The sequence below is a fragment of the Nematostella vectensis genome, chromosome 7, assembly GCF_932526225.1.
Source record: "Nematostella vectensis chromosome 7, jaNemVect1.1, whole genome shotgun sequence".
NCBI classification, from domain to species: domain Eukaryota; kingdom Metazoa; phylum Cnidaria; class Anthozoa; order Actiniaria; family Edwardsiidae; genus Nematostella; species Nematostella vectensis.
Window position 1 is genome coordinate 13,370,169 of NC_064040.1, and position 15,786 is coordinate 13,385,954.

General features: G+C 38.7%; 2 protein-coding genes across 8 annotated transcripts; one reads left to right on the forward strand and one right to left on the reverse strand.

Moving 5' to 3' along the window:
- Nucleotides 1-58: 58 nt before the first annotated feature.
- LOC125568395 (5-hydroxytryptamine receptor 4-like) lies at nucleotides 59-1,740 on the reverse strand. Its single transcript, XM_048730652.1, has 3 exons — nucleotides 1,737-1,740; nucleotides 1,269-1,437; nucleotides 59-1,182 (listed from the first exon to the last, which is right to left on the reverse strand). The coding sequence occupies exons 1-3, from the start codon at nucleotides 1,738-1,740 to the stop codon at nucleotides 606-608; spliced, it is 750 nt and encodes a 249-aa protein (XP_048586609.1). The 3' UTR covers nucleotides 59-605.
- Nucleotides 1,741-6,154: 4,414 nt separating this feature from the next.
- On the forward strand, nucleotides 6,155-14,628 carry LOC116615419 (octopamine receptor beta-1R). 7 transcript variants are annotated; one of them, XM_032377029.2, is made up of 3 exons: nucleotides 12,135-12,731; nucleotides 12,798-12,892; nucleotides 13,333-14,628. In XM_032377029.2, the coding sequence occupies exon 3, from the start codon at nucleotides 13,365-13,367 to the stop codon at nucleotides 14,376-14,378; it is 1,014 nt and encodes a 337-aa protein (XP_032232920.1). In that variant the 5' UTR covers nucleotides 12,135-12,731; nucleotides 12,798-12,892; nucleotides 13,333-13,364; the 3' UTR covers nucleotides 14,379-14,628. The 7 variants fall into 7 exon arrangements, with proteins under 7 accessions (XP_032232917.1, XP_032232923.1, XP_032232921.1 ...); XM_032377026.2 differs by lacking the exons at nucleotides 12,135-12,731; nucleotides 12,798-12,892 and adding an exon at nucleotides 6,155-6,447; XM_032377032.2 differs by lacking the exons at nucleotides 12,135-12,731; nucleotides 12,798-12,892 and adding an exon at nucleotides 9,449-9,495.
- The last annotated feature ends 1,158 nt before the right edge of the window (nucleotides 14,629-15,786 follow it).

Genomic DNA, 15,786 nt, shown 5'->3' on the forward strand with positions numbered 1-15,786 from the left:
GGGAAAGATCAGCAGAGGGATCTCTATACTCAAGTGATCATGATCCATGTGGGTTCGATTTCAGTTCAGCGGAGCTCCCAGGAGGCGCTACGTTTATTGTGGAACCGAACCATAACGGTGCCTAATCTATAGGCCTTACACACTCAAGCTTTGCTAAATCGGAAAGTAATAATATATAGAATGGATTATCCGATAATTACCAATTCTAATTAAAACCATGTTCTCTTGTTCAAATACCATATTATCGACTATAAGGACAAACTGTTTCGCCCATAGGCGGAAATTAAAAACTTTATCGCGGTACATTCTGCGTCTAACTAATGAGATAAAATAACACAAGGTTGTAATGGTATGTTTATCGCCTATGTGAAAACAGAAGATAGCCTTGCTAATGTTTCGAGCATTATCTCTTCGTCGGAGCAAAAATAGAAAAGAAAAAGAATTTGTTTTTGCTCCGACGAAGGGCAAGCGCTGGTACGTCACCGAAACTACTTTGTTTTCACTGAGGCGTAAATTGTACCATTTCAACCTATGTCTTGGCTGATGTTGTTCTTATTTTTCCTGATTACACCATACCTCTGCAGACCACCTAGTCTGTAGTTTTTCTAGTCACACCAGTGCGCCAATCTATGTTTTGTGCTGACTTGCTCTGTTAAGGATTTGTTGTCTTTCTGAGCAATAACACGTTGTACTATCAAAGATGCTTGTGCTGTCTTGGTCCGATGCGCCCCTTTTATTCTCAAAATCTTTTTGTACTCTTCACTGAACGTCGTGTTCGTTACTCCGTATATAAAAGGATTGATACTTGCCGAGATGTTTCCGAGAAATGTGTAAAAGACGTATACTTCCCGAGGAAGTGTCGAGGAACCTCGGACGAGATCGATCAAGTCAAACACCATAATCGGAGTCCAACAACACAAAAACCCCAGCACAGTAAGACATAATGTTCTTGTTACTTTAATATCTTCAACGTTCGACCCAAGGTCATTTCCTTGACGAATGGCCGATATCCTTTTCTTGTGTCGACGAATAGTTCTGAATATTTGATAATATGATATGATAGCCATTGGCACGCATACGTAGACGTATAAGAATAAGCCACAGGGGGTGAGTTCGCTCTCGGAAAGCAGAAGTATTTTCCAGGATGAAATACGTACCTTTTTCCTGTCACAAGGTATGGTACTGGCTCAAGGCAAGCGAATGCCCAGGCAGTACAAATAAAAAGCTTTGTTCTTCTCGAGTTAAAGATCGAATAATAAGAATTTGGCCGAACCACGCGAAAATACCTGTTGATGGCTGTAACTGTCATTATCAGGAGTGATGCACAGGCAAAAGAGACGACTGAAAATCCCTGAAACTGGCAGATAAAATTCCCTAAAGGCCACATCCCGTAAGCCAATACAGAAATGGATTGCCGTAGAAGAGCATCGGAAATCGCTAGGGATCCAATAAGTAGTAATGCATCTTTTTAGCTGTCCCCCTTATAGATAATCCATAAGACCATAGAGTTGCCTGCGATCCCTGTAGCGATTAAAATGAAGTAGAGACACGCCTCTATAACCGATCGAGTTAGACTTCGCGATCCGAGATTTTCTTGCAAGACAACGAAGCAATCTGTTATTAATGAGTTCATCTCGATGCAGAGTGAGAGTAGGTAACGGATTACCAACCACAGTAGAGTTTAAAACAGAGTATGCAATGAACTTGAAGAACATGAAATCATACAAAACTCGTACCCATTGTATCTTTAAATACAAATCATATTTGACCAAGAATTGCGTTGAATTCTGCTTCCACGGACCTTGCCATCTCTTTTTAATTGAAATTTTCATTTGCTTTTGAGATGTTATGCTTGCTTATTGAGTAAACAAAATTTGTTGCATCTCCAAATTAAGATTAGAATTGTAATTGGATTTTGAAAAAAATCTTGACGGAGACTAATTGCTTTTTTTTTTTTTTGCTAAATGACCGGTGTAAAAAAATGTTATTATCTTGAGAACGGTAATTTAAAAAGGCACACTTGACACTCTCCTTATTACTAATAGTTGTCACCAATAAGCTATATAGGACTAGGCTATTTCAAATACTTGCTCTTAATAATTGCTTGCTCATATGAAAACATGTTAACTAGGTCGATACTTTTTTGCTCATTTTGCATTATATCTTATACCACAAAAGATTTTCCCATTTAATATAATAAAACAAGCGATAAACTAGGGAAGAAATATATTTTAATTGAATATTCCCCTTTAAGAAATTACTTAATTTTAAATGACTTAATAGGTACAATTACTTTTTGCTGACTTTTGCGAATTTCTCTTAATTGTTCTTTATAACTGCTTTACTATTCAAATAGATTAATCGAGGATATGTTGCAGAAAAAGAATAAACACAATATGAAGCTCAATATGTCGTTTAAAAGTGCAAAATTCGGTTCTCAGTTCTATTCTTCATCTCAATAATTAGTGCTGGAAACCCTTGCGTCAATATTTGCAAAGCTGCTGCCACAGCAAAAGTCGTTCTTAAGGGAAGAAACGTTCATTGTATCCTTGATATCCGTGTATCTTCAAACATTGAAACCTCAATAAAACGATGTATATAAACCTCGATAAAACGATGTATAGCAAGGGACCGAAAATTTATCGAAATATCATTAAGTCGAGAAAATTCACAAATAACACACATATTTTATATGTGCTATTGGCTGATACAGAAATTGTTATACTGAGAATATTGTTATATCGCGTATCACTTTATAGAGGTTTCACAGTATTGGATGAGCATTCTACCGTACAGCAAAGCTTGAAATGGACGATGACTTTCGTTTGGTTGTGCTGATTATGTAGATCGAGGGTATTGAGATTACTCCACATTTTACTATCGCTCGTATGCAGGATTATTCAAAGAGATCCAGGATTTTGCGTGTGAATATATCCCCCAGCCCCTATATCACTAATGTGTGTCCAAAACTGCCTTTGACGTCTTATGTTAAACTAAGAAAGAGATTGAACATTATCAGCTGAACAGGACTGCTCATTAGAAGAGCCACTGTTTTTAGGCGGCATAGCGAGCTTTGTACCTTATCTGTGACCGAGTGCCCGGCTCGTACGGAACTTATTAAGTCGAGCTTTGTCAATTGTTTTATGGCCCAAAGAGAAAATTAAAATTATTTCATACATGCGAAATGTTTTTTTTTTCTATGTGATGAATGTATTTTTTACATTGATTCATGGAAATTGATCGATAGAACCGATAGAGACTTTCTCTATAATTCGTAAAATACCCTGTATATATTTGTTGCATTTTTTTACAGAATCGACTCTATTTTGAATCTTTTTTGAAGGTTTTTAAAGAGACTCAACTGTATTTTATCATTTTCTACTACATAGTATGCGTTTTTCGTATTATATCTATTGAATTGCGCTATTGTGAAATATTTGACCCAAAATAAGAGGTTTCTTTGGATTTCAGAATTCTACGCACCGTCAGATTTACGCGTATGTTTATTTTAGATGCATTATTTCAAATTCGATATTTCATTTTCCATTTCAAAGTCAATCTTGTGTCAATTTTCTCACGTATTAAGTCACTTGAATTTTTTGACGTCCTTGCTACAAATGTCATAAAATGTAATCCATTAGGATTATCGGCCACGCGTATCGATATCACCATCTAGCTCGCTTGACACCACAATACAAAAGAGGAAAGAGTCGAAGCAAAATTCAACTTGGGGTACAGATAGCATAGCCCTTCAAATGTTGTGTGGATTTCTAAGACTGTAAGGGTCTTGAGCCTTTATTTACAAAGTATATTATGGTAAACCAAGATTTTAAGATTTTACAGTATATGAGTACATAAGTACAAGAATTAAAGCTTCCTATAGTTCATTAACAGTGATATCCTTCCGATACATTAATCAGAAAGAAGACAAATTATCTGGTCTGGGTTGACGCACATTCATCATGTTAGACGCGTAACAAATGGCAAGTTCTAAGAAAACACGTGATGGGTTTTCGACTGGCAAATTCAAGTCAAAATAAACACACCGTCACGCCAAAGAGCGACTAGAAAATAAAATCTTTCAATGAAAATAAGCCTTTTCTGATATTGGAAATTTCTCTCTTATTCGTAAGCGCTGAAGAAATTTCTTTTTGTTGTCTTTTTGCCGATAATAGGCTGAGAGCGCGCGTGCCGCCCAAAAAATCACGTGATTTCTTCGTGCGCAAGTCCATATTCAGCCAGAAAAGTCGATATTGTTGTTGGTTCAACCTTGTAAAATAGGGACAGGGGTTGATTTCATACTTCCATATTATATATTATATATAATTCGCGTTGGTTCAAGCCGATAAGAAACATATATAGAACGACACTTGTAAAACGCGCGCTCTGATTGGTCAAGAATCTATGTGGACACGCGCGCTTGGAGCCAGCATGCTCGCGCTCTCCCAAACACTAGAAGGTAATGTAAACCCCGGCTCACACGATGATAAAAGTTACTCACCGTGCACTTTGCTCACTGCCTCGCGAGGCCAAAAACTCATAGCTCAAGCAGGAAAGAATTTTGTTTCAGTTGCTCGCGTGACATAATTTCGTTCAATCGACGTCCACACGCTGTGGGTTTTAGGCCTCGCGAGGCGGTGAGTAACGTGCCCGCGTGAGAATTTCCTCATCGACTGCGCCGGGCTTAATATCAATTGTTGTGTAATGCATATATTAAAGAATGTCGATCAACCACTCCTTTGTCTTGTTTATCATTGAAAATACAGTGGTTTATTCGGAAGGAGACTTCAAAATAAAAATCTACGAATGGAGTTTGATATGATATTGACGATATTTGATTGAGAATATCTTGGTTACTCGCTTGAATTAGCCGATAGAAATGGAAATGGATGCTTTGTGTGACTCGCCATTAAACGGGAGCATAAAATGGCGGCGTGATTGGCCTTCCTTAAACCATATATTTCATTTTGTTTGCGCGTCTGCCCTCTGATAGATGCTAGGATGTCACACCGTGTCACGAACAACAGTCACGCAACTCGACTGTAAGCCTACTGGAGTTGGAGCTTTCTATTCGGCGAGAAAACCTGGATTTCGCTATCTTGGCCACCATTTTAGATGCGGAGGAGAGGAAGTTGACACAAAAAAGTGCGTGTCCCCTTTCCCACTCGCCCCACCCCTCCACGTCCATATTTTCCAAAATGGCGGCCAAATAGCGAACTCCAGTTTTTTTCACCGAATGAAAAAATCCATTGCCTACAAAAAGGCTACTCGACTGCGTCTTTTTTGTTCACGACACGCTGTGACGTCATCTGTGCATCTTTAGAGGACATACGCACGCAAAAATGAGATTTTTAAATTGACGAGTTCAAACAAACTAAATGTCATATTTTTGTATATTCACACACAATTTCGAAATAGGGTTAGTGTTCTTATTTCCGTACTAGGTGTAAATCCCTTGAAAATTATAATACTAACAATTGAAACAAACTATCGATTGGGCTCGTTGATTTCTTTCGAGGCCAATACTAATGCACTTATCTCACGTGCTCTCTTGATATTGTACATGCATTATTGGCCAAAATATTGCGGGAAACTAAATGGGTTTGACAAACCCCCCACACCGCTCTTGTCACGTTGATAAATTGTAGTCTGTATTGATGGAGTATAAAAATGACGGAGAATAGGGTTTGCACAGCGACACTTAAACAGTATATTCCAATTGTAAATAATAATTTTCATTTCTTATTAATTATGAAACAGTAGGACTGATTAACAATCTGTTAACGAACCCAAAATGTACTCCTTATAACAATCTACATGAAATGATATTTGATCAATTTTAAATGCCATGCTGTTAGTGAACTCAGCCTGTGGTATTTGAAAATGGCGGGAATACGCGCACGCGTCATTCGTTTAAAGTGTCTGTCCAGCCTAGAGGCTAGACAGACATTCACGATTGCTAGAATATGATTTAAAAATATCGAATCTAGGATTGTGTCCAGTGTGTGCGCATATAGAAAGTATCAGCGTTAAATAACAGTTGGGTCCAATAATAGCCCCCCCCCCTTCCCTATAAATGTGTGTTTTAAAGTTTGTCCAAAACTTCCTTTGACGTCTTAAGTTAAACCGGAAAAGTTCAAGATCATCCTGTGTCATGTCATCTCCGCGTGGATACATGTAAATTTAATTCGCAATTTTCAGCAAATCTGTCTTTTGGCTGTTGAGATGTGATGTTGTCTGAGAAAACGTGCAATTTGACCTCCCGTTATCACTCTTTGCATACAACGGAGCACTCTCAGCAATTAAATTCTTGAAATACAATCTCTGGCAACGACAAAGCGTTAACCTAGAACAGAAGGAGGAAATCTGAGATTTAATGCAAGAAAACGTATGGTATTTACCGCATAATACGAGAGAAACACGGGATCGAAGGATACAATTTTAAAGGTTTGTATGAGAGAGCTGGACTGCTTGTTACTGTAAATGATACTGGGCGAATAACGGACGAAAGACACACGAAGCCTAGCCAGACTATCACAGTTTAAGTTAAACCGCAGGCCTGAAACTGCGTAGCCACAGGTTCTGTGAACAAGCACACCCTTTTTGTACCAAGGACTTAAGTAAATCGTTGCACGTTTATCTTCCATATTTATACCCCGGTGTGTGGAGGGGACGCGCGCAGATTTTTCGTGGTTTCTAGCGTGTTCTCTAAAAAAATAATTCCATGCTTAAATCAAAACGCCTTGATAAATCAATATCTTGTTGCTTTTACTTTTATTATATTTTATTATGAAGAAGTATTTGATAAGAAACCGCAATCCCTTAATAAAAACCTCCGTTGCAATATCACGTGACTGACCAGGGCATTGTTCTAATGTCGTCACGGGAAAAGCATATCATTTTTGGCTTTACCTTACATTAATAAAAGATATATACTTATATACTATACTTTTTTAACTCTTTTAGTCATATCAGAGCAATCTATGACTATTTTCAAATTGACATAAATACCTTAACAAACAGTACTAAGAAGCTCAAATATTTTTTGTGCGTTTTTACCAGAGGTGAAAGTTGTTGCCATGACAAATGATAGATTTGTCATGGCAACAACTATCACCATTTTACCGTAATAAATAATAGTTGACATATAAGTAACCAAGGCAAATGAAAATTTCTAACTTACTCTAACTACACTGTAAACTGTTGTACTTCAATAATAATTTAAGAAGAAACGGCTCATTGCTTTTGAGAAAATGTTGATAATATGAATTGTTTCAGGAAAGTGTAAACAGAAAGATAAAAATCCTACTCTTTCGTCACAAGTGGCAAGACAGTCTTATCATTGCACCTTGTTATGTCTGCGACTCAATCAGATAATATGCCCATCCTTGAGCTATCGAATAACTATCAAAACACCAGATACCCTGGGTTCCAGAGGCTGAATATCCGCTTTCCCCAGCATGCTAGGGGGGGCGGGGGTTCAAATGGGCTCAAATGGGCTGCAATCGAGAAATCTCTCGTTTCGCTCGAAAAATCTCGACTCTCGGAGCCTCTGGTATCCAGGGTAAACACCAGAGCCATGTCACAGCAAAATGGAGGGCCGCGCAAAGACTCACGGATGTGATCTCAAGATCATGCCTTGCGTGCCCTCTTACTGGGCTCTCACATATATCCTTCCATGACGAATATTGGTCTTTTGAAGGAGTCAACTCAATTGTTGCACATCAGTAACCAATGGGAACGGACGTATTAAGATATTGCAGATAATGCTGTCGCTTTTGAGTATAATACCAATATTCCTATGTCAGGATTTACTCGTTTCTAAACTTTCTAAATGATAAACAAATATGGTCGACGATTGTTTCTCTAAGCAATTTGAAATAATTATCATTGTCTACTTGTTTTGGGCATTTCTAGAAGGGGAAGTATATGCCAACTTTCCAAATACAAACATGATGAAGTGCAAGTACGATTGCCCATATAAGGAAATGTTAAAAGTTGATACTTTAAGAAAAAACCATTTTGCTATGGAAGCTAATGAATCAAATCGTTTGTTCGTTTGTGTGTCTTCGCACTGGTGAGAAAAAAAAAACACGGATTGGTATTGAAGGCGCGGGTTTAATTTGTAACCGGCCCTGTTGGTAAAGCTACATTACGCTAAAATCGATGCGAGTATCACCACTTTAGGTTTATAGAATCAATGAGTGAACAGAAAAAAGGCAATTTTCATCAAAATAAAATAAACATAATTTTCTGTTTATAATAAAATCAATAATATTTTTGTTTTGCTTCTTCAACGTTTTAGCAAAAAATCATGCTTTACATATTGGTCCCCCCCTCCCACGGAAAATCAAGGACCCGCGCCAGCGGGGACTGAATTCATATATTTTTGTCAGCTTTTATGCATATCCTTTTGAAGTCTATATTAATCACAGTTTGGCTAATAATATCTAACATCTATTTCCAGTATCCACAAACTAGAAGCATTTATGATTATAATTGACACAGACTGGATCCATCACACACTTCAGGGACAAAAATTGTTTCAATGTGCAAATTATTGAAAGCTATTATCCGCTACGGTTTTTTTTTTTTTAATGTTTTGGAGTAGTAGTTACAGTACCATGGAAAATGTATTAAGCTGAGATAAAAACGCCCGCAAAAAGATATATGTTATGAAAGCACTAGAGACTACGAGCTCACCATGTCATGGTAACAAAAGTAGGGCATGCTCATTTTCCATTACAATAAAAATTACAATTGCAATTGCAATTTAAATATCAGTGGAAAAATGTTACAATAATAGTAGCTACTCCATAAGTACTGGCCCAGCATAAAAGGATTCAAGCGTGGTCTGGACTCTAAGGTTTTTTGTAAGTACAATATGAATGTGGGGAGTTTTTCCGTAACGATAATCATTTGAATTTGCCAGGAGAATTGATAGAAAAAGGACAAACTCTGTTCTAACAGATCTAAAGCTTTTGACTTACATTTCAAGCAATTTCAAATTTCACCGATTCTTGTTTTTTTTATCTGTTTACCGTTATTTATATTACAAAAACAGCAACACAGACCTAGAACAGCAAAAAAAAAAATGTAGCCAAAATCTCGAAGAGGCGAAAGTGTGAACAACAGTAGTATCTATTGCCGTGAATATCTCTACACTCAATAACAAAAATATAAAAAGCAAAAGAGAGTCCAGTAAGTGAAACAGAAAAACCATAGACCGTTTGCGTGAAAAGTTACTCAAAATGTATAATTAATTGTCAAGAAAAAGAATATACGTTTTACAAGCATAAGAATATGATATGATCGGGGAAACCGATCGAAGTTTTTCCTAGGGCGCAATTAAGTCGCATGTACAAACAATAAAACTGTAACAAGAAAAACGGATGTTTGTTGAATAACAAGAGTATAAGAGTATTAATCATCAAAGGTTCATAATGAAACAAATGTTGGTCGTGTACCAGTCGTATCTTCAACCAGGACTTTGAGGTGATTAGAAGCACACTAACGATAGGATTTAAGCACCCTTATATTATTCTAAAATGTTATTCGATACAACATATGATGTTGGAGTTACACTCTATTTTTATAAAAACCTTTTTATAAGAACGTCCAAGCCTGAGATTTCACCAAATTCTAAGAGCGTGCTTAAAACATGCCGAGCCTTAGATAGAAACAAAATTTTGTTGTGATGCGTTCTGAAATACAGAATCAAATTGTTCATAATAACAACCATAAACATCATTGCTATTTTATTATGTGTGTAATTTTCTTTTTTTTTAAGAAGCAGTGCCGAGCAGACCTCGAAATATTAGGGTCATCATACTAAACCTGCTACGGCCCTGTGAAGTTTAATATTTTTATACATTGGAACTTAAGAACATCCATAAGAACGTTTTTTGCTTTTTAAAACGGCCCAGCCGCAACTGAAAATTAGAAGTTTTTATAAAAAGTGTATTACCTCTTTATTTTCAAATTGCGTGGAACAAATGACAATTGAATGTCTCGATAGTAATTTTACCATTTCTAAATAGTCGGCTAGGTAAACGTTGATTGAATGTAGTATTGTAAATGTGTTTCTTGCAAGGCCCAGTTTAATCCTTCACTCTGTCAAATACTAGACTCAGACTAGCGAACTCTGGGGCTGTCTGTATGGCTGGTAAAAGGCTAATTAAACCCAAGGAAAATAGCTGAAACTCAGTTGGAAGAACATTAAGGACACCAAGCAAACACTGTGAATGTTTCAAGAAATTTTATTAAGTTTTAAGACAAAAAATCATGCGCTCAAAAGTTACCATATATTCTCTAGTAAATCGTCAAAAGTAATGAGCCTGGGCTACCTGTGGTGTTACTTACGGAGAGGTGGCGTAATTGGAAACATTTCAGTGCTTGATAATAAAACGCTTAAATGATTTTAAATAACGGAAGCAAGAAGGCGATTTAGCAGTTGTAAGTCGTCGACGAGTTCGCAGAATATTGAAACAGGAAAGGAAAGGAAAGATTTTTAGTCAGCCATCTTGGAGCTAAATTTGCAGACGCAAGTCTCGCGTGTCGCGACATGTTTATTTCTTTATTTTCATGTTATTACTGTTCTTGGCAAGTCTCGTGTCCGCATCTAGGATGGGATGCGAGGCAGACGTGTCTGGTCTTATTCAATCATAATTCCCTTCTCTTCAAATCGCATTTACAGCCCATAGTCACCACTAAAAGCCCCTAAGGCCAAGTAAAAATAAAAACATGTTTATCGTCCTGATAAGATCAAAATGAGAGCATGCGGCCCTTTTTATTTCTTATTTTTCATTTATTTGTTCTCCTTGGTTTATCGAAGATTTGTACGATTTACAAAGGAAATTTCCGCGTTGTTGCGAACGGATGAACGGATCGTAAGAAAAAGCCTTGAAACGGGAACGTCTGCCTTTATTCGTGCTAACGCACGAAATTTTAACTTCTGAGGAACAAACAATCAAAAAAGCAGCAGAAATAACTAAATAAAATATATTGATGCGACCCCGAAAAAGGATGCGCGCGGGGACGATAAACATGACTTTTTTTTACTTGGCCTAAAGGAAAACGTTCATTACTCTATTTTCAGAGTAATCTTCGTTTTCTATTTCTCATACTTGTTTCTCTCAGTTTAAAGCATTCATTAACCTATACTAAACGGAAGCGGTTCATTTGCCTTCTGCACTTTGTCTAGCTTAACTGCTTAAAGCGAAAAGATAAATCTTCTAAAGAAAATATTGCCTTAAATTTTCGTCCAGCCATATTTTTATTTTTCATTTTTAAGAATTTGAAGAAAGGATAAAACGAAAACTGCTTTTGTAATCCGGAAAATACAATTTTTCAGATGTGAATAAAATACAATCATTGGTTGAAAGCCATTGCTTTAACTTTCTTTCTTTTTCCAGCAAACTAATTTGATAAATAATAAAACATAATTTCTTGGAGTAGCCATTTCAAAGGGGTTCCCGATTCCCCGGAATCCTTAGCGAATCCTTAACCTCTAACGTTTATTCAGATATCCTTAAGCACAATTCGTTAAAAGAGGCACACCGCGCCAAGTATTAACGGCATCCTGTTTGAGCGTGATAAAAAAGCCTACTACACGAGGCAGAACACGACTTTATTGACATAGAAAGATTTTCCATATAATCTAAAGGAGCCACCAAAGACTTACAGTATGGCCGATTATCTCATCGAAAGCGCTGCAATATCATTAAAAGTAGATTTAATAGTAGATTTAACACCACGCTAAAGCCTAATGCCACGCGTTCATAATAGCGCGTTCAGAGTTCGTTTTTGTTTGTTTTTGTCATATTGCTTTTTAATCAAAAAAGGAAAATAGATGTAGATGTTTTCGTTAATGTTTGCCATTAAACTCAGAATTTGTTGATCAATCACGAAAGGATACTTTAATAAAACGTGTAATTGTGAAAAAAGCGGTATAAGCAAAGTTTATACAATTGCGTGATGCTTGCCAATTTCTTACGCATGCGTAAAACCCGTAACAAATGGAGTAAGATCCAAAGTCTCGTGCAGCATTCATCAACAGCGCGCAATATAATCCCTTTGTAAAGTTCTAATAACAGTTCGTGCTCCTACGTGGAAGTACTTCAGTTGGGGTAAGATATTGGTGGCTCGTTTGATTATTCAGCCCACAAGTTTCACTTTGCCAGTAATTGGTATTTTCACTCTTCTTAGTAGACAATTCATTGAAATGGAATCCTCTAGTTTGTTTGTAATTTGGTCACTGTCGGGCTACCTCTTTATTTTTATTAGTTAGTAACGTGGAAGTTGAGAGATTTAGCCACGGAAATGAAACCACTACCAGGTCGCAAAAAAGAAAAACGTCACACTGGTTTGCAAAATTCCTCAATATTTTTTATTAATTGAAGATATTTTTTCATTGCGTATTGTAATCATATGGTTTTTTTTCGTGAAAATATAACTAAAACAACAATATTGGCAAGCTAGTTTTGCTTTAATACCCCTATGAATTGCAAATCTTTTCAAGCATCTGAAGGGCTATAGAGGTTTGATAAGGCAGTTATTTGTAGAGCCACACAAAGAGGACTCATTACACCGCAGTCTAATCATGCCTTCGAAACACGTATGAAAAACGAATAGCACACGCATTCAGAGCCATGGGCGACTTTCAGACTGGCTAATCTTCTCCCCATGGAAAGAGCTAGAATCACTGCTATAATAATATCCTTCTATTGACGGTGAGAGCAAACTTAAACCTAAAACAATTACAGATTTGATGACTAAAGTATGTTTTGGTTAGACAGATTCAATCCGCTGGATATAAAACTAAAATTCGGGTGAAATCTTGATTTTTTCGAGAGATTTGTCATCTGTCGGATTTCAAGACGGGCGCTTAAACGTGAGTAAAGGTTCGCGAGGCTTCGATCTTAACCTGTCGGATTTCAAGACGGGCGCTAAAACGTGAGCGAAGGTTCGATTTTAACCTGCTATATCTCAGACAGGTGTTAAAGGCCAAACGACACACTTGTTCAAGGAAATCTTTGAGAAAAAAAGCGCTACATGCTCATTTTAAGTAGGCGTATTGCTTTGCTGGTCACGTCTTGCTTTCGTCCTTATAATTTTGACTATAAAATCTCTGCTCTTTCGCCGTAATCTATCTGTTATTCTAACGTGTTCTGGTAAGATTTAAAGCAGGGAAGATCCAAGTTACTGAGGTAAGAAGAAAAAAAGCAATTTTACAAGAAGAAATGTTGTCGCCTAGAAATTTTGTCGATCTAAGAGCGATTCACATCACGTCCGCCTTCTTTACAAATTTTAACTATACGTTATTTGTTACAGGAATCAACGTCACTCTGCGCATACGCTAAATAATGTGGCAGAACAACACTGGAACAAACGCCTCATCAGGGAGAGAAGAGTCACGTGGGCAGGGCCTGAATCACGTGGAGCTGGTTCTTTTCCTGGTGTTTGCCTCGCTCCTCGTCATCGTCACGATCATCAATAACCTGCTGGTCATCCTGGGGGCGTGGTCTAATCCGCGCCTGCGCCGTGGGACGTACAGTATCTTTGTGAGTCTGGCTGTGAGTGACGTGCTCGTTGGCGCAGTCTCCATGCCCTTATGGATCTATATGGTTGCTTCCGGCGCTCAGATGTCTCGCAATCTCTTTCTGCTGTACATCGTCTTTGATATTTTCAGCGCAATGGCGTCAATACTTCACTTGGCTGGAGTGAGCGTGGAGCGGTTCATGGCTATTTCTAGGCCCACGAAGTACATGCTGTTGACTCAAAAGCCTTACAAGAATGCAATCATCATAATGTGGCTCTTAGCCGCCTTAATTGCTTGCCTGTTCCCGATACAGACAACATTCCAGTGGTCCACCATCTTCACACTGATGATGTTCTCGTTCGGGTTTATCATTCCACTGATCATCATTTCGTCCATGTACATCACGATCTTCAAGATTTCCAAGAAGGTTATCGTGCCAATAGAGCGCCGCGTCAGCTCTGATGATCTCAAGAGACAAATGCGCAAAGAACACCAGTTAGCGCGCACCGGGGCACTCGTCACTGGGCTCTTCTTTGTCGGGTGGCTACCATTCTTTGTGGTCAGTCTTATCGGGAATTTCTGCCCTCCATGCTTGAAGCCCTACCCGGGGTTTGACCTCAAATTGACTGCGTTTGTGAAGTTCATGCATTACGGTAACAGTATGATGAATACATTCGTTTACGCGTTTCTCAACACAGAGATGAGAAGGACGTTTTCTAGGCTCCTAAGGCACATGCTTGAGAGGATGTTTCAGCCTGCCTGCCCGGCCCCCGTGCAGCGAGCGTGGGACAGGACCCAGAGATGGAGAAAACTGCAGCGGAGGCTCCAGACTACTTGATATAGACACAAATGGACTATAAGCATCCATTCTGGGTGAGGTACTTTATAAAGCCAGGGGAGTGTTATAACAATGAGAGGTATTTTATAAAGCCAGTGAAGTGTTATAACGAGGTGAGGTACTTTATAAAGCCAGGGAAGTGTTATAACAATGAAAGGTACTTTATAAAGCCAGGGGAGTGTTATAACAATGTGAGGTACTTTGTGAGATACTGCACGGTTATATTGCGAAACAAAAGGAAGAGACATTACACGTTTCTTTTCTTTCTTTATCTATGTAAATATAATTAGCCCGTGATTACCCGTTACGTATTGCAGACAAAATCGAATGGATTCGAGGGAACTTGAAAAACAATTCCAAATCTTCAATTGAGTCCTGCTGTTATAGATACAAAAATAATAACAATCACACATAGTCACACTGGGGTTACCCTCACACATAGTCACACTGGGGTCACCCTCACACATAGTCACACTGGGGTTACTCTCACACATAGTCACACTGGGGTCACCCATAGTCACACTGGGGTCACCCATAGTCACACTGGGGTTACCCTCACACATAGTCACGCTGGGGTCACCCTCACACATAGTCACACTGGGGTCACCCTCACACATAGTCACACTGGGGTCACCCTCACACATAGTCACACTGGGGTCACCCTCACACATAGTCACACTGGGGTTACCCTCACACATAGTCACACTGGGGTTACCCTCACACATAGTCACACTGGGGTCACCCATAGTCACACTGGGGTCACCCTCTCACATAGTCACACTGGGGTCACCCTCACAGATAATCACACTGGCGTAACCCTCACACATAGTCACACTGGGGTTACCCTCACACATAGTCACACTGGGGTTACCCTCACACATAGTCACACTGGGGTTACCCTCACACATAGTCACACTGGGGTCACCCATAGTCACACTGGGGTCACCCTCTCACATAGTCACACTGGGGTCACCCTCACACATAGTCACACTGGGGTAATCCTCACACATAGTCACACTGGGGTCACCCTCACACATAGCCACACTGGGGTCACCCTCACACATAGCCACACTGGGGTCACCCTCACACATAGTCACACTGAGGTCACCCTCACACATAGTCACACTGGGGTCACCCTCACACATAGTCACACTGGGGTCAGCTGGGGTGAGTTATAACGCACTTTTAAATGAGTTATGACGCAGTATTAGACGAGTTATGACGCACTTTGAGATGAGTAATGACGCACTATGGGATGAGTTATGACGCACTTTGAGATGAGTTATACCTCACTTTAAGATGAGTTATGACGCAGTATTAGATGAGTTATGGCGCACTTTAAGATGAGTTATGACGCACTTTGGGATGAGTTATGACGCATTTTGAGGTGAATTATGATGCCCTTTGA

Bases quoted from the DNA above. Each gene is read 5' to 3' on its own strand.
- LOC116615419 (XM_032377026.2), top strand. From the start codon at position 13,365: ATGTGGCAGAACAACACTGGAACAAACGCCTCATCAGGGAGAGAAGAG.
- LOC125568395 (XM_048730652.1), bottom strand. The intron at 1,183-1,268 runs GCCAAATTCTTA...GCCTTGAGCCAG, and splicing joins AGGTATTTTCGCGTGGTTCG to TACCATACCTTGTGACAGGA.